This window comes from Ciconia boyciana, chromosome 1 (genome assembly GCF_034638445.1).
Source record: "Ciconia boyciana chromosome 1, ASM3463844v1, whole genome shotgun sequence".
In the NCBI taxonomy this organism is placed as follows: domain Eukaryota; kingdom Metazoa; phylum Chordata; class Aves; order Ciconiiformes; family Ciconiidae; genus Ciconia; species Ciconia boyciana.
In genome coordinates this window covers 188,935,725-188,961,222 of record NC_132934.1, presented here as the reverse complement: position 1 = coordinate 188,961,222, position 25,498 = coordinate 188,935,725, and the positions used below count along the sequence as shown (strand labels likewise).

General features: G+C 38.2%; 2 protein-coding genes across 2 annotated transcripts in view; one reads left to right on the top strand and one right to left on the bottom strand.

Annotated features, from left to right (window-relative positions):
* Positions 1 to 25,498, bottom strand: part of RB1 (RB transcriptional corepressor 1) — an 82,780-nt gene that overhangs the window by 15,718 nt on the left and 41,564 nt on the right. The gene's annotated exons all lie outside the window — the stretch shown is intronic.
* LPAR6 (lysophosphatidic acid receptor 6) lies at positions 18,541 to 21,475 on the top strand. The gene is given in 2 exon segments (XM_072854408.1): positions 18,541 to 20,036; positions 20,039 to 21,475. Coding segments are annotated over 2 exon segments (1,002 nt in total). The 5' UTR covers positions 18,541 to 19,156; the 3' UTR covers positions 20,161 to 21,475.

Sequence of the window (25,498 nt, the reverse complement as noted above, 5' to 3'; positions counted from 1 at the left end):
GGACAGATGAAAAAAAACTCAATAAGCATATCACAGCAAGAGAAACAGTTGACAGGCGCAATGAGATATTTGGGGTGATAGCTGCTTTTAAAAACAGCAGCAACAAAGTCAAGCTAAATTAAAAGTGAAACAAATTTAAAGACAACCCTGGGATTCCAGCAACTTCAATTTTTTCTCCAGTTTTTAAATTTTAACCATAAAGATTATAACCTTGTGTGTTAAGATAGTGACTAATGCTATTGGTATGTTCAAAAATATTACACAGACTGATAACGCTCTGCAAATACGGAAACTACTGACACAGTTATTGCTTTGTAGCTCTGCAAACCCATCACCAGTTGAATATTGAAGAGAAAAATGAACCATGGTCATCAGGACTGCTCCTATTTGCCAAGCCTGTGAGACTAACTTTTTAAGAATCTCTTTGAAAGGAGTTTTGAAAGACAGTCTACAAGCAGAACCACATTTTTATTCAACTATTTTGTTTAAACTACTCAGGATGACCCTGGGAACACTGCAACTACACAGCTTGCAGTAGACTCTTGCACCACTTCCTTCAGCAGTTTTTCTGCTCAAGACTCACACAACTTACAGCGCTTTTTATAAAGAAAAAGAAAGGCTTGCTGAGTAACTAAGGAGTTAATATTCAGCACATTAAAGCCTTAACTACACAAATACTCGAAGTCAGTACAAGCCAGTATGCTACCAAAAGACACAGTCCCAAACTTCTCCATCTACCTGCGCCCTCCCTCCCGCCTCCACACCATCCCCAATCCCTCTTGCGTCAGCAGAGTTGGAGATCTGGTCCAGGGAACCGCGGTTTTGTTGTTGTTTTTATTTAGTTGGAGGTTTTTTGTTGTTTTATGTAAACACATTTGGCAGGGAAGGCCTTAGTTTTACATTCAGAGCAGCTCCTCTATCCAGTTCTTATGGCAACGCAAGTGTTTGCATTTTGTCAAATGAAGAGACAGAAACGAGCAGCCTTGGAGGATGACATGAGACACCATCTTTCAGTGGCAGTACCAGGGCAGAGAAAGGGAAGTCATGCCTCACAAATTCCCAGGCTTCTCCTCTAAAGTGGTCAACACATCTTTGAATGGGGTGATCCTGCAGAACATCTCCAAATCTTCAGATCAGAGGTTCTGACAGGCTCCTTCAGGTAAGGCTCTTTAAAGAAAGTGCTGCTACAGGACAGATGGGAATGCAGTTACTTCCTAAATGACAAATATTGAAAGTATGAATAAATGGTCAATTTTCACAGTGGAGAGTGGTTATTGGCGAAGTCTCATGTTCTCTGCTGGGACTGCTGCTGTTTAACATTCACAAATGACAGGGAAATGTGGAAGGGGCAGGGAAGAGAAGGCTGCTAGAAGCACAAAATTATTCAGTTTACAAAAAATAAACTCACTGCAGAAAGATCTCATGACTTTCAAAGAATGACTGGATGATAAAATAGCTGTAACAGTCAATGACTATAAAAGCAAAAATAATAAACAGGAGAAAATGACCTTAACTTTACATTTTAAAAAAGGGCTCTAACGTTACCATTATTTTAAAAAAAGATATTTAGAATTAGTGTAATTCTGAAAACAACAACTCGATGCTCAAAAGTCAAAGCTTAAAGAATTATTAGCAAAATAATAAAACAGTTATCATTATGCCAGTATAGTAGCTCATGGATTATCAGAGTCACCAAGCTAAATTATCAGGCAATAGGACTGAAAGCCCAAACCAACTATGTTATCATACAGCCCGAGTGTTCAGCTGTGCAAGTAACTGCTACAAAACGTGAATGTGGAAAATCCACTTTCCTTCAAAAGACATAGGTCCACACATAGGTCCACAAAGCACTACAGAATACAATGATCCTTACTATGTATTTTTCACGAACATTATCCAAGAAAATAGCACTGTAGGCTCATCCTCCACGTGTTTTTTTCCCCAAAGCAATTGCTACGAGCCTCTTCCAGTCTGCACTGGCAGTGGTGCTACAGAAACAATCTGTAGCTGAACTAATCAGCATGTTTATTATCTAGCTCCCCAGCGCAACCAGGCTTCAATATGACTAATTCTTGGACAAATCTTGCTTGTCAAGATTTTTAGGCAAAAGCCAACGGTCTCAAAGACAAACTGAACTGATACCCAGTTTCCCCCCTCTCCACACAAGAAATCATGTACAATACATAAACTAAAACCCACTCGATGTGAACCGTTTGACTGTCGGAAATGATAATGTATCAGTCAGCAGCAAAACGTCCTGCCAAAAATCTTGAGGTTGAGGATTGTATCAACAACCTTGAACTGTGAAAACACTACAGAGTGTGAAGACTTTTTCAGTAAAGGAAGCAGAGAAGAGAAGCTTTAAAAGACCATTACGTTAACTGACATCACACAGTATTAAGAACAACACTTCTATAGTTATTTCTATATACGAAAAATTATTACACTCATGAGCAAAACAGCAGTGAAGCACTTACTTTCTTCAAAAGAACTTCTGGGTCACAAAATGCCTACTTCAGTAAAGATAATTTATTTATATAATTACTATGGTAACAAACAGATTACCACAGTACCACAACACACTTTCTAGTAGTTTTATTTCTAGTTGGCTTATGCAGTCCCAGTTCTGAGAACAACAATTAAGAGCAGTTCCGGGAATTATTTTTCCAAGTACAAGTGGAGACATGACAACGAAGCGCCTCTTTGAGATTTTCGGTTAAAGCCAGTAATTCAGTTTGAAGTCTCATGTTCTTTCCAGTTTCTCATTAGCTGGGCAAATTTAGGTACAACGTACCACCACCAATTCTCTTAATCCAGCTAAAAGTGGTAAGTGTGCCGGGAAACTTTGTAGACAGCAATATTTGAAAGAGCAGGACAGCATCTTTTACCAGCATAACCAAGGAGTCAACAAATCATGAATTGAACAAAAAAGGATACAACAGATAATGTGCAGAGGATGTGGATGAGCACGTACAGAAAGACCAATTCTCTAGAAAAAGTAATATTAGCTAGGGAATGGTACATGTCCTGAAACCATTAAAAGCAGACTGCTCTAGGGTATTTAAAAGCAAAAAGGACTATAAATATCTTGCAATGTGCTTCGTATAATCTAAAAGAGAAAAACAGGTCAAAGAAATTGGAGTTTCAAAAACGGTATGCAATGTTTCATAACAAAATATGGCAACACAAGCATGAAAACTGTTTTATGTGATGGATTTATCAACCACTTTTAGAAAATATTTCAATTGGAAGAAAACTACACATGACAAAGAGAAGAAAGAAAAAACTAAAGTTGTAACAAAACTATCAGTGTAACAACATTTTGGGCATAAACCCATCCCTTAAAGAGTTTTGATCTTAATTTGAGCCAATACTTCTGTGAGTACCATTACGGAATATCTCAAGCTCAGTTACCTCGGTCTATACCTAGGTATTTGCTCATGGCAGACAAAACCTGGCAGTCATCGTGTTGTGCTTAGCTTGCAAAGCAGAAGCATATGCAGAGCTTCTGAGCGCTCAGCTGACAGAATTTAACAAGATGTCTCCAATTAAACATTTCTGCCTTACAAACATTTTTTTAAACAATCAGACAAAATACAGTATAATAGAGGTAAGGAGTAGTGCACTGGAAATCAGATTAACAAGAGAAGATTAAATAATAGCCCAAGACTTTTTTTAAGTCTTCATTAAAAATACATTCTTCTCAATCTGAAAATAAATAATTGAATATTGACCGTGTGATACAGAACAGTATAAAAATCACTCAAAACACCCCAAACTTTTCAATAACTTGTCTGAACAGATCTGAAACAAAAACCTGGAAGGCACTGGGATCTGGATTTTTTGATGTTACACCCATTTCATACTTACTCTTTAGTAATTTTACAAATCCAGTATTTTAATATTTACTAAGTGGTTTTTTCCTACTGCTTTCTCTCAAAGTTTTGCAGCTAGTTCTGAGGCAGATATTACAATGCTTTCTACTAAAAAAGTTCCAGTCTCCTTACCGCCCCGGCTTTTTTCTGGTTATCACTTCACTCTCCCTCCCACTCCTCCTGAGGGCAATTTCACTGATCTACAGCATTAGTTGGCTTCCTTAACTACCAACTGTAAATTTGTATAAGCATACCAGAAACAATTCTAAAATCAGTATGTCAGCATTAGCTTTTCATAGATCTGAGACAGAAAAAAAATGTAACTAATACTGAATATCCCTCAGTAAATGATGGAGTCAGAAGTGTCTTACGCTAAAACATGTAGAGTATCCCTGGAGTTACCCTAGGATCTTCAGAAAGACTAAAGAAACTTTAATATGATGCAATATATCTGCTTTGATTTTTTTCTAACACCAAGAAAAGATGTAGCTAAGCTAACGAAGGGCATAAACACTAAAAAGGGGCAAAAAAATCTAAACAATTGATATAAGATCTAAGTGAGTGTGTTTATGTGGTAAACTATAGCTACAGCTACAGTCACTTGGATCTCAGCAATATCTGCAAGAAGCTCGAGCTAACATTTCCCCAAATTAGGCCAGTATTGTTTTTCAGAAAATAATGTAAGACATGATATTCTGTGCTTTTCCTCATGGCCACACACAAAAATCTTTTTTGAAGACTGATCAGTGAAGGCTAGCTCAGGCTCTGGAAAAACATGCTGGAAGGCAGAGCATTTCCTCCTTAGATATTTAGAGCAAAATGATGCAGGAAATTACAGATTTATAGTGCGTTAAAACACTTTGTTTCCAGTTTACGCCATAAGGTCAAGCCTCAATGCTTTTCTATGTAAATACAATGGCCTAATATACAATGTCTGATTACTGGATGTCATAGAGGACAATTGCTGGTCACTACTTCATATAAAATGAGCTACTTCAACTCACCTCACCAGTTCGAGGGATAGTAGAAAGAATGAATGGAAATAGTGGCACACAGTCATTCTGAATTATTTGACTAACAAATAACAGATATGTAGAGAGTTGCAATGTAGCCAGGTGACAGCACCATAAAATTTTTGTTGCCAATTCAACCTTCTCATTGTTAGCTTCCTTCAAGCTTGTTAAAAATTGGATCGAGCTTCCCCCCCCCACCCCTCCCCCTTAGCTGACTGAGTTACATAAACTGCCAGAGTAGAGTGTAAAGGGTAAAGGTAAGTGACTTAGAGAAAACGTGGTTTTGGACAAAAATGCCTGCGTGCTGAAGTACAAAAGCAAGTTAGATCCTCCTCATGCCCAGGGAAATGACACAAATTTGCATTTAAAACTCGGAGCACCTCTATTTGGATCACTTCACGGGGATCTAGGAAAGCAATGTTAATCATCTTCAAGTTTTAAAATCAACAGTTATAAAAATACAAAGATCATGGGGGTTTTTTTATGAAATACCTCATACCAGATCCCCCACTTTACATTTGAATAGCACTGATGCAAAAACTTCCCTCCCCACAGGAAGGCCTTGTGCTACACATAGATGTAGCGAAGGATCCATACTTAGCATCTGATCTTCCCATCTGCAGCCCCTTTGCCCAGCCATTCTGGAACCTGAAGCCAGAACTGGGTTTGGAGGCTCCTTGCAAGACCCATAAGGGCAACCAGCTGCCTCAGAAGAAGTGCCTTACAAAAGCCGTGCTGGCCGATAAGCACACGCCCAACAGGGGACTTAAAAGCAAGGTTAGCCAGCTGAGACACAGAAGTGTGGGGTTTGGGTCTTCATAAAGATAATGAGGAAGCCAACGCTCCTTTTAAAAGGACACAATTAAAAAAGTAACATATCCTAAAAGAATGTCAAAATTTTGAGAACACTTTTGATTCTTTTTTTTTTTTTTTTTTGGTGTTCAGCTACTCCTGTGTAGGGAATAGATGTGTTTATGAAAATCAAGAAATTTGCATGGTCTCTGCTGTCTCCTTCCTCTGTGCAACACTTGCTCCTTGACCACTTATCTTTCGGTTGTATTTCTATTGGCATATAACAAACTGCAATACGTACAGAAAAGAATGTACATGACTCTCCCTGAAGTAATAAATCAGTGACATCAGGCAATACATGAAGAGCACCTATCAACAAAGCGGTAAAACTGACTTAGCTGACAAGGTACATTAAATTACCAGATGATCAAAACCTATGTTTCCCTTGATCTCATTAAATTACAAATATCCTACTGCTTCCACAAGAAAAATGTGAAATCCTTCAGTAACAAAGTGCTTTACTATTCTAGCTCTCTGAATTTTTATTGCGAGAAACTCTCAGTCATTTGTAAACAGAGCAAAAACAAAGTTTCAGTGTTTCTGATGAAACCACTATGTTTTACATCCTATTTTGAGAAAATAGAAGTCTTTTGCTCCTAGTTTTACTTCCTGAAATTTAAGGAAAATTAAATTAGCTTCTAAAGATTTGTGGTTGTTTTTTTTAATTCAGTTGGCCTTTTTGGAAGAAATTTCACTGAAACATATTCCCACAGAAACCTTACATTTTGCCAATGTTTTCCAACAAAAAACATTTCAAACTCTTCCTGCTAGTCCTACAATCAAGTTGTGGTATCTCTTTCAGCAATTTCAAAATAGAAGCTCACTGATCAGTGTTTTAAAAGGCATCATACTAATTTTCAAACTTGATCATGTCATGAACTAACATTGTGCATGATTTAACTGAAATGTTTGAAACCGTTTTACTGAAGTTGCATACAACCATGTCGAACTTGGTACTCTTTACTTTCTATGGCTTGAGCAAATGCGGGAAGGTTGGGATGACTTGGAAGCTTTCCTCTCCCTCCAAGGAATTTGAAACCTCCAGGCTTATAGAAGCCCCCCAAAGTGTTTCCCTTTAGCCCTCAAACTCCAGAGCATGCAAAGGCCTCACATTACATAGAGAATGATGCAATTTGAAGTCTGTTGATTTTACATCTTCTCCTATTCTTTGCACTAGAAAAACAAACCTGAACTGCAGCTCAGCCATTTCTTCTAAAACTATATTTCACATACTTTCTACTTTGATCATTTCCTGCCATCAGCACATGGTGCAATACTGAAGCTTAGCATGATCGAAATGTATAGGTGTGGAGTAAAACCTTCTCACAGGCATGAAGACTTCAGCTATACCTACAGTCTTGAGCACAGCTAGCACAGCCATAGCAAAAGCAACTAAAAGTGCATTTTGATTGACAGGTCAGTGCAGGAAGAACAGTGCAGATGCACGGCATGGTCAGACAGATTAAATAAACAGTTTCCAATCCCAGTTACACAGATATCCTAACACCTTTCTCCCTCCCACCAGAAACTGAAAATCATTTTTAAGAACAGCTGAGGGACAGAAACAAAGGGTTCACTTTAAAAAAAATAAATCAATTTTATCAACTCTACTATAAAGGTGAGCTCTAAAAAGATTATCTTAAAAGAAGTAAAATTTCCATGAAATTAAAGTCATAGCTACTACAATTTCTGTTGCACTTTAATAAGGAAAAACTGCCTGCTTCAGAAAATTGAAAGAATAAAAAGACGACTTAAAAACACAAGTTGACCTTGAAATTTCAACACATTGCTTCTGGTAAGGAAACATACTATTTTCACACTGATTCACTCTTAGGTACATACATTTAAGTTGTTCTGTGCATCTATACATTCCAGTTTTTTTGCTATCTCAGAGGAAAATAGACAAAGAATGCATGGAAAAAGCTGACAAATTTAAAGGAGTTACTTTGGTTTGGATGTAATATTACTCTGCTGTATTCACTTTCACTGTGGAGAAAACGCCCATTTCTGCTTTTGGTTAGTGTGACATCTGTTATGGGCAACTCCACTGACTCCACTACAAACATCCCGATATAAAACTTGCATAGAAACCAAAACAAATATGTAAAGTATTACTGTCCAACGTGCGCCCACAAATACAGCAAAATAGCAGACAGAAGCCTTACATATAAATGTCCCTGGTTAAGAAAAGCTCGTACAAGGCACCTCAACTCAGATGCAACAAACCATCAGCAGGAGTTCTGCTAAGTAGACTTCTCTGGTTTTTTTGATCTTCAGTATCTAACAAGTTCTTCATTTGTCATTTGGTAGGCATTTTCTATAGCTATTGTGAAGCACATACATCAATGACTAAACCATAGCAAAAACAAGACAGGTTTTACCATTCACTTCCACTGAAATTAGAGGCTGCAAATTAAGGCATTTCTGAAGTTAGACCCACAAACAACATCTCCAAGAACCCGAATTTATCGCTCTGTTACCCGACTCTCTATTCTTTCTGTTTTAACTGCAGGCGACATGAGGTACCTGTAGCATATTTGTGATTTTCTAACTCTCTGGATTGGTTGACACGAGTCTTTAGACTGTAACATCACAAGGAAAATGGAAACCAATACCAATACTGAAGACAGTCAGCCCAAAGCATGCACCACCCTGAAGTCAGTAAGAAAACTTACAGCATCTTCAATGGAGTCCGGATCAGATATTTGCCTTACAAAGCTGTCATCCTGCATCATCCCTGTTCATCTCAAAGGGAAGCATGACTATGCACAGTATGTTTGTATTACTGCTCATTTTTATTCTCCTTTGTGGAAAAATTAATCAGGCTTATATAGCTCTTTTTTATTATGTTATAAATATCACTATTTCAAACCATTTACATGAAAAGAAATTATAGGGTGGTAGACCAGAAGCGTAGATCTAATTCTTGAGCTTTAAAAGCCTCTAATTCAGGCTTTTAAACTTCACATGGTCTAACCAACACTAAGTTAATGTCTGGCCAAGAGTCAAAACAATAAAGATTTGAAAGCCTCAAAGTTGAACACTCTGTCACAACACTTACAGCACAGTTTCACAATTGGCTTAAACCAGTTTAAGTTACACATCTGCACTTTCTGCTCCATCCCTTGCTTTAGCATTAGCACAGCTATGACTGTGGAAATTATATCTTTGTCAGGATTAGTTTTAAAGCAAATAGTTCTCATTCAGCTGAGTGCATACATACACACAGCACAAGGGAAGAAGCAGAGAGAGAGGCCTGAAGGGACAGCAGGAGGATTACTTCAGGCAACAGCCTGCATTTAAACTGTTTAAGTCAATCATAAAAACCATATCAGAACCCAATGAATTCAAGAAGTACAGAGAGAGTTAAGGTAATATTTGTAAGCAGAAGTAGGACCTTTGTGGTCTTTCCTAAAGAATGGGTACCTAATCCGCTCACTTTTATAACCTGCCCCCATATCAACCAACATTTTCTTTTTTTCTTTCAAAGATGATGTAACTGATAACTACTGAAACTTGGAGCAAATGACTTTCAATACTCCTCCTACCTCAGATTTGAAGGACTTGCATAGCCAAAAGTTAACTTTTTCCATCTATACCACTGAACCACGAGACCACCACAGACAGCAGCTAAGAAAGTTTGACAAACCCCAGAAATTTGAGTAAGGGGTGTGCAGGACAGCGTATGCTGCACGCCACTACCCGCATCTCACTAACACCACCACTGGAAGTACCTGGAGGAGCCAAACCCTATTGCACGGACGGCTCACTGGGAACTGCAGAGGAAAGCTTCTGTTCTCAATGTAGTGCCTTCTTCTGAGGCTAAAACACCTTGTTTCAGAGGACTCTCTTCCAGCGAAGGATGAGAAATGCCTCATAACGACAGCACTTGCTCAGGGCGTGAGACGTGTTCCAGCCTCCCCTCTCCTGTGAGGGTCAAACTGATGTCTCCCAGACAAATGCCTTGCCCCTTCCAGGGAGATTATTAACACAGATTCAAGTGAAAATGGTTCATTTGTGACAAATGTTCTTTTGATCAACCTTCAGACTTCTGCAGAAGCTTAGCTGATGGAAAATGGCTTTTCCTTTTCTAATGTACACTATGTCTTTTGCATTTGAGAGCCTCAATTCCTTCCTTCCAAGATTTCAGCAGAAAATTTTAAAATATCATGTGAGAAGCATGTCCCTCCTCCAAAGTGTTGACATTTCCTTTCTTACCTTCTAGGTATTAGCTGATTGCCACACTGAAAATACAACTGCTAAATGTGGTCAACAATGTAATAAAAAAAGTTCATGAAGTACTGAATTTGTTTCATAAAACTTCAGGATATGGGCTGGAAGGAAAGAGCAGTTGGGGGGTGGGGGGAAGCCAGCTGAAGTACTCGTAATGGCTCTTTACCAGTACTAATAATATGCTAAATAATCATTTAAGTGATCTTACGATGCAGAATTTAAAGAGGTTATTTGCTGACTTACACATTTAGAAAGTAATAGTTCTTCACATTAATCAAGTCCAAGTTCTGGTTTTTGGCAGCGGTTCTCCCCTGACAAGCATTTTCATGTCAGTATTTATCTACACTAATTAGCTTACCAGCTTGAACAACTCTTATGAAACTTTTTTTTCCTCCTAACTTCTTACTTTCCAGTTTTGTGAAGGAAACCAAATTAATACGATAGGGTGTTTTTTTTAAAACTATATGAATTCACATAAATCTTATTGAATGACTATGGTAAATTCTTTCAATAGCTTCATAATGTTATAATGTGGGCTTTGTGCTCTTTCTGACAAGTAGAGGTTAAAATCCTCTCGTACAAAGTCAGAGGCCTCTACTCAGCCAAAACTGCAAGAGGCTGCAAGCACTTGATGCAGTGGTTGCAAGTAATTTGGCATGAAAGTGAAATACATCCTCAAAAACTACATGGATAAACACCCATAATCCTGACATGGAACCAGCCTACCTCAATACCTCAATCCTGGCCACAGAATACATGTTGGGCAAAAACTTAAAGATCTGAAAAATAAAAAGTAATTGCCTTAGAACTAAACAAATTACAAATGTCTTTCTGCAAGTTCTGTTCCCCAACCCATTTCATCCTGTATGCTTGGAACAGCTTCCAAAATAATTCATGAAGCTTCTTCCATTTCCTTCCTATCATTCCTAGTATTTGCTTACTACAGCAGCTGATTATTTTTTTTTCCATAAAACAGTTATGTTTTGCACTTGCAAAGTACTTTGAATAAGCATTTTTAGTCATGGAACATTTGGCAAATTTCTGCCAACTCCAATTAAACTTTGAGTTTCTAATCCTATGATTCAGAAAGTATAAACTTTACTAGAGCCAGAATTTCCCACAGTGTTAGGGAAAGCCATTTAACTTATTTCCTGCATATAAGGTGGAGACAAATTTCAAATACTGACATTATTTCAATCATATTTGCAGAACGATTGAATAAACACATATTTTTTTAAAGTTCAAAAAAACACAAATAAGAGTTCAGGAACTCAGGTATTTTGTTCTAATTAAGGTATCTCTCTTCCTACCTGACATTGTAGAAATTCCTTTCATCCTATTCCTATCTATTGAAAAATCATGTTGCTAAGATTGTTTACTAATCCTTTTTCCATTTTCCTTCCCTCTGAACAATGTCAATGTTCATTTTTCAAGCTTTTCATCTTTACAATCCTTCACTTTGCTTTTTAGCCCATCCCTTTTAAACCACTCAATCCATAGATTAAAGCTGAAAAATATTTCATGTTATCTAACCTCTACTAGCCTACTGTAAGATCAACTAAACTTACTTATATGTCATAACCATCTGATGTCTAACATACACTTCTAATGCACGATGCCACGCTGCCTCTTCTCCAGGGAATACACTGCAGTATACATAAAGAAGTTTTCCTGAATTAATCTATAAAGTACAACTCCGAAGATCACCTCAGGATGTATCTGGATACCATTTCGAAACTGCCAGCTCTCCATGTCATTGTCCCTAACAATGTCTACTACGTATACTGTGCGGTCTCTGAGAAATACTGTACTACACAGCAGCAGAGCCATTTTCGATCGTCTTTCAAGAGTTCCCTATCTTGCCAAGTGGGCTCATTAAATTACTCCAAAAGTGCAATGGAAATGGTGATTTTGTTCTTTGTGCAAAGTAATTGCTCCCTCAAAGTGAGACTATATGAAGAGTCAGAGGCTTAAATCAGCAACCCCTAACACACATACACACACACTGTTCACAACTACAGAAAATGAAGAATTTCAAGTTGAGGCTGCAGGGAAGGGTAAGTAGGTGTGACATTTCTTACCTGCTCTTGCTGCATATATTAGAGGGACGTGGGGGCCACCATTTTAAATGTATCAGATAACAAATGGACACGTTGATATCATCTTATCCAATTACTGCTTGCTCCCTCTGGCTATCTTTATAATCGCGTTCAGAAAAATTTACTTTGCACATCAAAACATTTGAGAATGTATGCAAAAACTGCTGCTGGGACTTTCCATGAGTTACACAAAAAAATGCAACTCAAGAACCTTCACACAAGTATTTATCAGTCATCTGTTAGTGGCCTAAAGCACTGCTGTAACTGCTCATGTGTATTTACAATGCAAAAAAACAATCTGCATATTCCATGATACCATTTGCATAATTCCAGGTAAGCCTAATGTGTTCATTAGCATTAACTGGACCTTTCAGATAACAAAGCTTCTTGTACCGTTAGACACTGCACATTTCTATTACTGCTATCACAAAAATTACTATCAAACTTGCAGTATTGTGCTTTAAAAAATTAATCCCATATTTTCAATCTCTGTCTCAAGTACTGTGGTCAACAAACCAAATAATGCCAAGAAAAGGCTCTAAAACGTAAGCAGACCATACATATATTTTCTGAAATGAAATATTCTAAAAATACCTTCAGAAATTGTGTGACAAACTCCAGGACACAGTTCTGCACTTTTCTCCATCACTGTGCATGGGAAGCTTTTCCCAAAACCCTGCTCCAAAAAACTTTTATGCAAAATCAAAATGAAACAAGAAAAAGAATGTCAAATTAGTAGTATTTTTAAAGATTCTCCCATTTTCTCATTCTTGTAAGAATGTAACTCCCCTGTAAGTTAGAGTATTTAGAAAGCTTCAAGTAGACTTGCAAGCATTCTGAAGGATTATATTATGCTAAGGGATACTGTGATAACTGAACACAGTCCCAACAGCAGCACTTTAGATCCAAAATTCCACTTCAAAGGAGAGGGTTCCAGCTAGGAAAGCAACAGAATATACTTATTTGCCTCTTAGTTGCTTAAAAATTATTAATCAACACATGTTGGTTTTCCTTTCTGCCTATATCAGCTTTTACATAGTATTCCTTAAGTAAAAACATGTTCTCTGTAGTCCACTTCTCTTTATAATACTAGGTATATAAGGACAGTATAGGAAACAGCAAGGAAGGGACTACATATAACTGAGTGGTTCAAAGAAACTGCTTACTCATACACAGACATGCAACAAATACTGTGAGGAAGTGTTTTAGAACTAGAATTTGACTAAAAGTGGCATTTCATAAAGTATGATTGTCATTTTCATTGCACATAGTTTTAAGAACAAAGAACCAAAGCAATCCATTGTTCTCAAGTTATTTAGAGAAATTGCAACAACAAAATACCTTTGCTATACATACATTTGGGTTTAAAAAGCCCTCCTCTCCACGAATGCAAGAGTAGAGGGGAAAAAAAGGACTCTAGCAGCCTGAATTTATACAAAATGAGAGAAATTGTTTCCTCTTTCTGCAAGCAGGAGAGGAGCAGTTGTGTTTCCTATAAAGGAAATTGAAACAATTCTAAAGGTAAAAGAAAAGTATTTCAAATGCACAGGAATGAAGAACTGAGCTTCCTTTTGCCTCTTTAAGCAATTACACACATAGAAAAATTATTTTAACTTAGAGCGCCTAATAGACTCACAGCCCAAATACTTTAGCTTCTCTTGCCCCCTTTTTTTTTATTATTATTTGAAAGATTTTTGGCAGCTATGTATTAGAACATAGCTAGTAAACCCAAAACTAATCAGGAAAACTGGTTCTAGAAGGTCAGTCAAACTTTCTGTGGAAAATATTACAGTTTTCTCTTAACTTTTACTTGTAATTTGTATGTGTAGTTTCATTTGCATTAAGCTAACAAGTTTCCTGAAATGGAGGAGTCTTTAACTGGCTATGCAATAGTCATGCAGGATTAGTCTGGCTAGATAAAAATAGTCTGTTCACCATAAGTCTTATAACGCTCATTTAAAGACTTGCCTACTACACTGAAAAATTTTTAAGGGGGGGGGGGGGAAGGGAATTTTCAGTGCGCTAACTACTTCACACTGCCTCTGTAAGGTGGACACCATCATTGCATTTTAGAAGGCACTAAGCCACTTACTAAGCCAGAAGCAATCTTACAGCAACTTATGAGTGTCTGAGCAGGCAGCTCCTGAAAGGTACCTGAGAATGTCACAGTTCCCAGCCCTGCTTTCTCTGTACCTACTTCCCCATAGACTTATGGAGTTGAATGAAGTTAAGGCTAAGTCTCTTAATAGAGCCTTTTGCTTGGCAGAAATCTAATCTAAAAATACAAAATTTTAATCCTACATTTTTATCTTCCTACATTTTTATTGCATTCACTAGCCACTGTAATTATCTCAATATCATATTTATTAAAGGATTCTCCGTCCAAGGACTTCAAACGATAACAATTAAGATGGCCTCGCATCCCCGTGGGGAAGTGAACAAGCTCCTACACAGAGGGAAGGTAAAGCACAAAGTCATAGAAAACTTTGCCAGGACTGGAACAGAAAGTCTGTGGCACAGCCAGAAACAGACTTCCTGGCTCCCAGCCCTACATCTCAACCGTAATAAATTCCTTCCTGTACATACACACGCTCAAAGAGAAACTCCAGTAAATAGACTAAAAATGCTAAAACCCATGAAAATGACTGGATCAATAACACCACTCAGGGCAAAGAAAATACTGTCCTGCCAGGGTTTGTCTTCATTGCAACAGATAGCACAAGGTTTTTTGCCTAAGTTTGCTTAACTGAAGTGAGAACAAATGCCTGTACCATGATACAGTCGTGCCTCTAAAAGCAGTAACATTAGTTATAGAATAATGAAGTTACATACAGCGTTTTGTGCACCTGACAACCTTCATTTAACAATGCATACTTTGGCTTTGGAAGCACTGTAAGAATTTATTACAACATTATTAATGTTGAAGTTGTTTTTTTCCTCTAAAGTAAGTAAGAGCTTTTAGTAGTAGCATTAGTGCCAGACTAAATGTGGTACACAAGACAAGTTCAAAATTAATTTCACCTTTGACTACAACTCCTGTTTGATTCCAGCACCGAACACTAGGGTAACACCAGAGGAACACACAAGACTGGTCAAAACAACTCCAAAGGCTTGGAAAGTCTTCCAAGACTTGTTTTATATCAGTGAAATACTTCTTTACCACTCAACCTGGACTTCTGAATTTAAGGGATCCTGCCCCTGTGTCCTAAATGAGAGCAAGTATCTAACTCTGTGGCATCTACGGGTAGGCGGAAGCAGCAGCTGTTGGTGGCAGTGTCCTACAGCCGCTCTACTAGCACACTGCTAGGGTTATAAGGACTTCTCCTTCTGATCCCCTGTTCAACGCTGGAATAGGTTTGCCACGCAAATCCAAGATTGCTCAAGGGTCTAAAGAGTCCTAGATATCTAAACTCGGATATCTAAACTTGTATAAGCAGAGTTAAATGGTAACCGACTGAAGGAGTGTACGAAATCTGTTCACTGCTGAAGTGAGAGATGATTTCAAGCATCTCATCAGCTCTTAGCTTTAAGGAGCCCATGCTCACTCTGCCTTCAATGCCTCTTCAAGAGCCACAGGAAGCCTGCTGATGGAAATGCAGTCTTTGCTCATCTCACACTAGCAACAAATGACAGGTCCTAACTCATTCCCGTCTCTGATGCAGACAGATTTACATATACATCTCCCTGCAGTGGCAGCATCGTTTCCTTTAGAGAAAAAAAAACAACCCTCAGCATACAGGGCCCTCCCTGCAGCTGCTTCCTCCTGCCTATCTCCCCTCCCCATCCCAAAGGAAAATTTGCCCATGGTGAAGGAGCATAAGCAAGGTCATTGCCACATCAATTCTTCCTTCATAATAACTGATAAACTTGTTTTTATTTATTAAAGCATTGGGGCTTACTGAAGGCTTTTCCAAATCTGACAGCACAGAGCCCAACATCTTGAAATGTGATCCAACAAAAGGAAAGCACGCAATGAAGTTTCCTCCCCGCTTGCGCTGGAGCCCAGCCAGAAGGGAAGCTGCTCTCGACTCCCACAGCTCACGGTGCACTAATGCAGGTTCTTCAGCTTGGAGAAGCTCACACAAATTAAAACACTGCTTGACAACAATCAGCCACATCTAATTCAAGAAAAGGGGTATGAAATTCACCTTTACCATTCATGCTTTTACACGAAAATGAATCAGACTGCCCACTCTGTCATACACACCTCCTCACTGAACATGATACAAAGTAAAAACCTGTCAACTTGGTATTTTCAAATTTTCTTCTGCAGGTGGAGAAACATTGCAGCTTAATCCTATTTCTGGAAGCATACAAATATCACTTAGTTCTTCAATTAGAGTAAGGTGCACCTACTGTTCTGCATCAAAAAGGTGCAGGGGCAAGAGAAAGTCCCAAAGACAGCAGAAGCATATACCCAAGCCCCTAAAATACAGCTTTAAGTAGTGCCCACATTTCGTAACAGGAGCATTAACAGAGGCCACAGCAAGGCAGGGGCTCTGATGGACAAACTGAAGGCTGAGGATGCACCTTGATGATTGCTCTGAAACACATTTACCATGGTAAAATGGACAGTGCCCCTGGTCAGACATCCCCATCCTTTCTCTGTGCACCCACATCTTTGCCCAAACAGAAAATCAAGTACTGATGACTAAGAAAGACCTACTCATTTCCATTCATTTCTCTCTCTAAACATGAAATATTGCCTGAGGTTTCGACATGTGATGTCAAATTTCTGTACTTCAGGGATTTTCATTCCAGTAACTGAGCCTGCCTCACAGTTTTCCTGCGCAAAGCCAGAGTGGGAAAACTGAGCTCAGAGCTCTCAAGGCCCAATGCAGAACTCATGGACTCTTGCAAGAAAACTCCCCCTTTCACCGTGCAAGGCTGCCGGGAATAGAAACAAAATTTAACCACGTGACAACTGCTTTTGCAACCAAAGCCAGGTAAGGCAACTTTATGCTAAGGTACAAGTTAAGTTGGACACACAAGAGACTCTGCCAAGCTCACATTTTCATTTCTTGCTGACTTAGAAGTGGAAAATGTGCTACGCTTTATGGTTAAGTATAAATTTCAAAAATAGTCAGAAAGGTTTCTTGGGATTGTAGCCTATTGCAGTGAAACTGTTTGATTTCACCTCAAAATCAAGGTGAAAGAGTTTCACAGAAGAGACTTATCAAGAAAACTTGAAATAAAATAAGCAAGACCCATTTTTGCATGTTTCTGAATTTTGTCTGACATACCTTACCTTAAGAAACTATGCCAAAACCCTGTGAAGTGCTATTATTTACTCTTCTTTACAGCAGACTAGAAAGGTTTTGCCCAGAGCCTTGCTTAGGTACAACTGATTAAAATCTAGTTCAAAAGAACCATGCCACCCAGCCAGATATGAAGAGATTTGTTATTCTAAGACTTAGAAATAGACTGGTTTTGATGCCAGAAGTGAGTCTGTCCAAGCTGTTGTTAAATAAATGAGTCTGTCTAAACTGAGATTTATCTCATATCTGCCCCTAAGGGCAATAAGAGCTGCTTTTTTTAATATTTACTTAACAATTTAATTAGTTACAACATGTTTTCGTTTCATTAATCAGTGACGAATGGGAGTATTTTGTGCATGTGCGATAACTGGCCCCTTTAAATTATCAGAAACAATTGCATGGTGCAGTCTGCATTTTGGTATATTAATTCTGTACTTATATATTGAAGAAAATGCTTTCTGTACCACAACATTTTTTTAAAATGGAAGCTTTTTTTTGTAAAAAGAACCATCTTTCTGATTAGAAAGAGAGCTTGGGATATGCCTTCTAATACGGAACAAGTTAAAAATCTCTCCTCCCACTGCAAGACATCTCAGTCCTAGGAATATGTAAGAGGAAAGGTTCATAACCTTTATGCCTCTCTTTCAGTAATAATTTGGTTAAATTATTTAATCACCTATCAGTGTTACTTTGTCCCTCCTGTGGTTTGTACTAGTGTATTGAGGGAATCAAGAGAGAACTACTCAGCTGATTTCTGGCGATTAATGTATTATCTATCACAAGCAAAGATATCTATCAAAAAATGTAACGTTAGTTCAATCCTACGTAAAATATAAAATCCCATAATTACTACTATCTCCAAAGAAAAACAGGAACTTTAAGGTGCGAGAGTTATTTGGACACTGAAAACTCTCCTTGTAACTGAAGAAAAAGATTTTGTGATGAAGCTTTTGGACTCCAGCAACATTGACAAAGGACCTTTCAGGGAGTACGGAAAGAGTTAACAGGAGGCTGCAGCTGCAGCACTCCGCTAGTGACCATTTGCTCGCCTGCAAGGTACAGTCCCAGCAGACACATTATCAGATTAGGGGAAGGCAAACAAACTGAACTGAAACCATTCTTCAGCGAGTCCAACCTCTTCTTCCTGTGATGTCATGCTACAAATTGCCTGAGCTCTTTTCTCTCCTCTCCAGAAGGAGCCGGGCTGGCGAGAGGCTGCCGGGTGCAGGACGCGAGGGCCGTGCTCTGCAGGAACCAACACGCTCTGGAATTTCGTTTCTGCCCTCACAAGCAGCTTGCTTCCCGCGAGCGAGCAAGGGCTCGGAGGAGCCGAAAAGCTCGTTTTACAGAAAGAAGGCTGAGGGAAAAATGCAAGTGCCAACACTTTGCGGCATCCAGGAAATCGTTTTCTAAAGCATACGTTCCCAGTAAATCTGGATGGACAAGGCTTCGCCATCATGATCTGCAGCCAAGAATAAAGCAGAAAGTTCTACAACGGCTTCATCGAATCAAGGGGGAAAATGGAACTAAGCAAGCTTTGGGATGACCTCATCTGCCACAAATGACATGGGTTTTGACTTTTGAAGACTGGCTATATGATTACAAATAGCACTTGGAAGATAAGAGTGACCTCCTGGTGATTACTGCTGGAGATGTACTCCCCTGCTACAGAGCTTGTGTTTCTTCTCTGAAGCTTTACAGTGCAACAAACTTACCAAAGCACACAGTTCAAATACATCTGCAAGTTTTTCTGGAATTTAAAAAAAGTTGCAATAAAAATACCAGAGAAACCTCCAAATCACAGGAATTTTAAACATACCATTATAATGGTAAGCTCTAATTGTTCCACTGAGGACTCCTTTAAATATACTTTATATGGGTGTTTCTTTAGTATGGTGTTTGTTCTTGGCCTCATAGCAAACTGTGTTGCTATCTACATTTTTACTTGTACATTAAAAATGCGAAACGAGACTACAACTTACATGCTTAATTTAGCAATATCGGATCTGCTTTTTGTGTTTACGTTACCCTTCAGGATTTATTACTTTGTAGCGAGAAACTGGCCATTTGGAGACATTCTTTGCAAGATTTCTGTCACCCTCTTTTATACAAACATGTATGGGAGCATTTTATTTCTGACTTGCATAAGCGTAGATCGCTTTTTAGCTATAGTACACCCCTTTCGATCTAAGACTCTCCGAACCAAAAGGAACGCAAAAATCGTCTGCGCTGCAGTATGGATAACTGTGTTAGCAGGCAGCACACCAGCAAGCTTTTTCCGGTCTACAAACCGCCGTAATAATACTGAACAAAGAACGTGTTTTGAAAACTTTTCAGAGGACACATGGAAAACCTACCTATCCCGGATTGTTATCTTCATTGAAATAGTTGGGTTTTTTATTCCACTCATCTTGAATGTGACCTGCTCTACTATGGTCTTACGGACTTTGAATAAACCGCTTACATTAAGTCGGAATAAATTAAGCAAGAAAAAGGTACTCAAAATGATTTTTGTCCATTTGGTGATATTCTGCTTCTGCTTTGTGCCTTATAACATCACCTTAATACTTTACTCCCTTATGAGAACACAGACCTGGATTAATTGTTCAGTGGTAACTGCAGTCAGGACTATGTACCCTATCACTCTGTGCATTGCTGTTTCAAACTGCTGTTTTGACCCTATAGTCTATTACTTTACATCAGATACCATTCAAAATTCGATAAAAAAGAACCGGTCCACGAGACCACGGGACACGAGATTCTCCGAAAGGCCAGTTTCAGAAAGCTTCATTCAGCACAGCCTTCAGACCATAAAAATGAAAATATTTGACAGTGACTCTACAATATAAACTGTATTAAAAGACTACCGGGACTAAACAGGAATTAGAAGCCTGCACATTTCTTCAGCTGTGGAAATATATTCTGATATGTAAATGTTACACTTCCTTCACATTAGAAAAGTTTATGATAAGACTGTAAAAGTGTGAAACATAACAGTACACAGAAGAAGTATTTTAAGAATTTATGTCAAATGTCTGTTCTGACAGGTTGTATGTTAGAAGCAAACTTTTGGTTTCGGATTAGGTTAACCAAAGTCCAAAGACTGACTGTCAAGTCAAAAACAAATGAAAGAGTAGGTGTTTTTTTCTTAAGTTAAAACAATTGCTCATTTTTTATAATGATGTAGTTTCCAAGTTACTGAGGATGGGGGTGAAACTACCTGGTTTACACTGCAGGATCCAGCTGCTGAGGAAAACAGCACCATATTCATCATATCACTTCAGCTACTGTGCCTGCTCCAGAGTTTCCTCTTCTCTATCTTACTCTTCCCTCCTGTCTTCCTCCCTGCACCTTCCTTCTTAGGGACCATTACATTCATAGGAGGCTTTGATCAATGGGCTACAAGAACTTCATTTCTCCCAGGTTTATCTGATAAAATACATGCTCTCTCCACAAGCCTGGCCCCCATAAAGCAATTAAATCTTCTGGTAGTTTAGGGCATCTGGAAACAACTCAGACAAACTGGTTTTTCTTCTCACCTCTGTCTCAGATGTCTGTGTAATAACAACAAAATAACCTCTGAGGAGTGAAGTTAGTGCTTTAGGTACAGTACCACTTTATTAAACTCTTTTGTGAGTTCTTCAACTCAACATGACTTTTGAGCAAAATAACATCCTCCAAATAAGGTAATTCAATCTCAAAGTAGTAGTATCTTAAAAAAACATGACCTTTGCTAACTAGAAATGAACATGTGCACCAACCCAAATATTTCTTCTAGGAAACTATTTGGTGTGCCATAAAGAAATTCAAGACACAGTAATTTTTAGAGTGAAATTTCCTCTCAATCTTTGTGTCCTAGAAATATTTTTAACATGAGCATTTAAAATTTCAAATGCTATTTTCTTACAAACTTCATAAAGTATAAAAATAAATTACTTGGGGCTACATGCTGGCAAAATTAATCTAGACACTTTGAAAAGTCAAAGCCATGCAAAAGGAGAAATCTACATATATTACTGTTACAAACAGGAATATATAGACAAGAGTGCTTTAGTGTCCTGCTATGTATGTTTTCCAGCTATTAGAACATTGTGTACATTTTCCTCAAAATTAATTTAACATTGCTGTAAAATTAAATAAATGCTTGAAAGGTAAAAGTAAGTAGTAAATGTTGGTTTTTCCTCCCCAAAAACAATGGAGTCAAGAGTAAGAACTAAGTTAGAATGAATTTGCACTTTAGATTTAGGGCAGTCAATTGCAACACAGGTATAGCACCGAGGCATTTTTACTTCAGGGCAGTATATGGAAGCGCAAATCAATGCTGGAGAAAATGCATATTGAGCTGTCAGAGTATATGTTATCTAATTGAGTTTACTTCCCTTTGTGAAGCTTTTGCTTAATTGTTATAAATCAACTGTACATTGCCCACTACTACTGGAAAACTGAGTTACTCAAAGACTGCTAGAAACTAATGACGACTGAATTTTAAATTTAACAGCATTTTAAATTTTTATCCACACAACTTATGAAAGGAAAATTCAAATAGTATGAGCTTAAGCTACAAAGATAGCATAGATATAAATGCCTGCATAATATCTGAAAATAGGCAGTTATCTTAGTTGGGAATCCTAAACTCTTCTGATTCATATTTGACTTGAGAAAAACATGCGAAACCCCCAGCATGAGTAGCGATTCTGTATGTTTTCCATATGCCACTGACAAATCCAAAGTTACTGACAAATCCAAAGTTCAAAAGTCAGGTATGCAGATATGTCTCAGTGCATCTCTCTCTAAAGAGCCTGTTTAATATTAGAGTCCCTCCAAAGACTTTGAGACTAAAGCCCTTAATGTCACTGCTGGGCTATGTTTCTAGGCTACTACTCTCCCTGAGCTTGGCTAAGCTGTTACTCGGTTGAGTGACAACTTGTTCAGCAATGCCTCTGCATTACAGCAGCGAACGCCCCAGAGCCTTATCCTTGTAAAGAGAAGCTGCTCCTTCTGAGATTATGAAACTGCGGGGGGGGGGGGCGATGACACACAACAAACAAACAAAAACAACCCACTGACTTAAAAGCAGAACAAGCAGATAAAGTCGCATGTATGAATACCCCCCCTTTAAACCAGACTTTCCTTGGTGTGTTAGCTCAAAGAGGCTGGGGAAGCATGAAGAGTAGCTCTTTCTGCCTTGCGCTCACTCTCTAGGGCAGTAGCTTCTGCTTTTTGCAGTAGCGTAGTGCAACACAGTACAATAGCTTTCCAAGCAGTTAACAGCTTGATAACTCGAAACTGTTTGAGGAAGCTTTCTATTTTTTATTATTAAACATACTTCACACTTTCCGGGGGGGGGGGGGGGCAAGACAAAAAAAAACACAAAAAAGAACACAGTCAAAAAAAGCAACATCTGCAATTTAGAGAATCTGACCATTACTTGAGAAATTCCTGATCTGACTGATTCAGAAGAGGGGGAGTGAACCTGTACCTCCCACAACAAGCTGATATAAAGCCAAGCTACCAGCTATTCAGGACTGGACAAGGCTTTCTCCACCTTTTCTGGTTCTGCAACAAGATTACCCTGGAGAGCTGTGGATGGAGCAATGTTTTCACTGGTACATTCCTGAATAGGAGCCGCACTCCTTCCTGCTCCTGCCTTTGATACCAACTCTTCCGTCTCTCTGGTAAGAGCTTATGCCAAAATTTAAATCTAGATGAGGAGTTACGTTCCTAAGTCATGCCTAGGCATCTCAAATAAAAATAGCTTATATTGTCAGTGCTCCTGAGCATCTGAATGTGTTGCATCCAGTACCTTCTAAAAGTACATTATTTTTACTCATATGCCTATGCAGGGGGGGTTAGGAATTCAGTTTTAGGATCAAAACTCACAAATTTGTTCTTTGTAGTCTGGTTTCTTGGTCTACAGAGTGCAGATAGTGCACACTTACCATAAAAATAAAAGCAGTGAAAATTTAGTTGAATACAAGCATTTTTTTTTAAATCTAAACCAAGGTAAGCAGCCATTGATAACTAGATAATTAACCAGCAGTTTTAAAAGACAAGGAAAAAGAAACAAACTTTCTATCAATGCCTCTGATTTACCTCAACATACCATTACTTTAAAAGCAAAAGATTTCCCAGTTTATACTTTTTATATGCAGCTTGAAATTTTAATTTCTGGCTTTCTCAGGAACAGAACGCAAATCAAAATTTGTTTCACTCAATATACATGTCTTTGACATTTAAAGAAATATCAATATCAAGTCAAATACTTCTTTATATTTTTCATCTAAAAGTGCTTAAAAAAGAACCCCATAGAAGATACTTCATGCAGGTAAGAAATCCTTAACTGGAATCAACCTCCAAACTTCTATTTCTTAAGAAAGTAACCTTAGAAATGCAAAGATTGAAAAAGAGCTCGCAAGATCAGGTAGAAGATACGAATGGTTGTACTGGATCAGACCCCAAACATCCATCTAATCTACAGTCCTGCCTCCAACAGTGGCCAAGGACTGGATGCCTGGGGAAGAAGATAACAGTAGGAGAGGCATACAAGGCTTTCTCTCCTCCAAGTGCTGTCTCACTTCACCCGTCGTATCTCAGGACTTTCTGGGTCAGATGTGTTTGTGTGTTCAGCAACACTAAAATTTTTTCTTCTGTGAGCTTGCCCTGTCTCCCTTTGAACTTGTGTAAACTTTTTAACATCCATAGCATTCTGCAGTAAAAAGTTCACACTGTGTGTGTGGAGGGGGAACAAAACTAAAAAAAAAACCCCTCCTTTTGTTTCAAATCCACTAGTTTCATTACTGCCTCCTCCTTTCTTTTGGAAGAGACAAGGAGCACTTGATTGCCGTTCAGCCTTTCCATATCACTCCCAATTATACAGTCTTCTGTCATATCTAGCAAATAAGAAAGTGATTTTCATTTGTAATTTCAACCAGCATCATTGCCGAAGGCGAGATTTTTCAGAATTACATAAAACACTCAGCTAAAGTTACAGTGAACCCAACGAGGTTCACTGAGACTGACAATTTTGAAAATCCCACTTGAGCATAGTATCCTCTAGCATTATTTATTCTTCCAAGTTATTTTCTAGGAGTTTTATCAATGAAGAGCAATTTGTTCCTACTTTTCCAGCAATAAATGTAATATTATAATGTTCTTGCACTTGGGCAGACCTGTAAATCCTGACAAGTTCCCTTTTTTGCTAGACTATTATCATTTATACCTCAGGGTTACTGGTATTTGAGCATCACTGACAAAATGAAAGATAATACCTTTCAAAAGCTAAGGCAAAATGTAAATCAGAACGATTTCAAATCTAGAAGTTGTAAATGCCTGGACTGCATTTGTTATCCAATTATCAGAGTGCTGAAAAAGATGTATAAATACAACTGACAACCACTGAATTAACACATTTTCAGGACGTACTCAACAGAGCTCATTTAAGATGAATGCAAATTCAGAAAGCCACATTTGCACAGTCTAATACTTCTGCAAGAAGTTGGATGGAGAAGTTTGTTCTAATTCTCTAATTCTGCTTTGACACTGAAGCAATCTGTAGCCTTTCTCATTTATCACCTTCCCCCCCCCCCCCAATACAACTGCTTATAAAACAAGCTCAGTTTTTCCAGTAAGAAAACTGAACTTACCACAAAATTAACACTAAAAAAGAAGAACCCTGCACACATCATCTGGTCTTCAATAAAACCTACCATTTTGCTGGAAAACTAAAAATTCCAGAACTGAGAATTTAGATTTGAAATTATTTTTTCTATTTAACAAGCAGTCTGTCCACCCCAGTTATAACAAAACTAAAAGCTGTCCCGCACTAAGAAGGGATAAGTTTTCTACAGTTTAAACATGAGAATCAAACCACAAGCAACAACAAAGGCAGGCCTCTAACAAGAAGTTCCTATCTTTTTATGAAGAGATAAAAGAATACTTTTCCACACACATAGCTTTAAGATTTGCCCTAACTCCATCTTTTTTAAACAGGTGCTGCCTTAAAGAAAAAAAATTCTTAAGTAACAATGCTAGTAACAGGAGGCACCCAAAATTAATGCCATTATCTTGGGAATAATATTAAGTCTATCTCACACAAAAACAACTGTTGCTATGTTAACTCTTCTGCTTTTCAGATGAATTCTGCAAAAATTGCTGCTTTATGAAAGGAA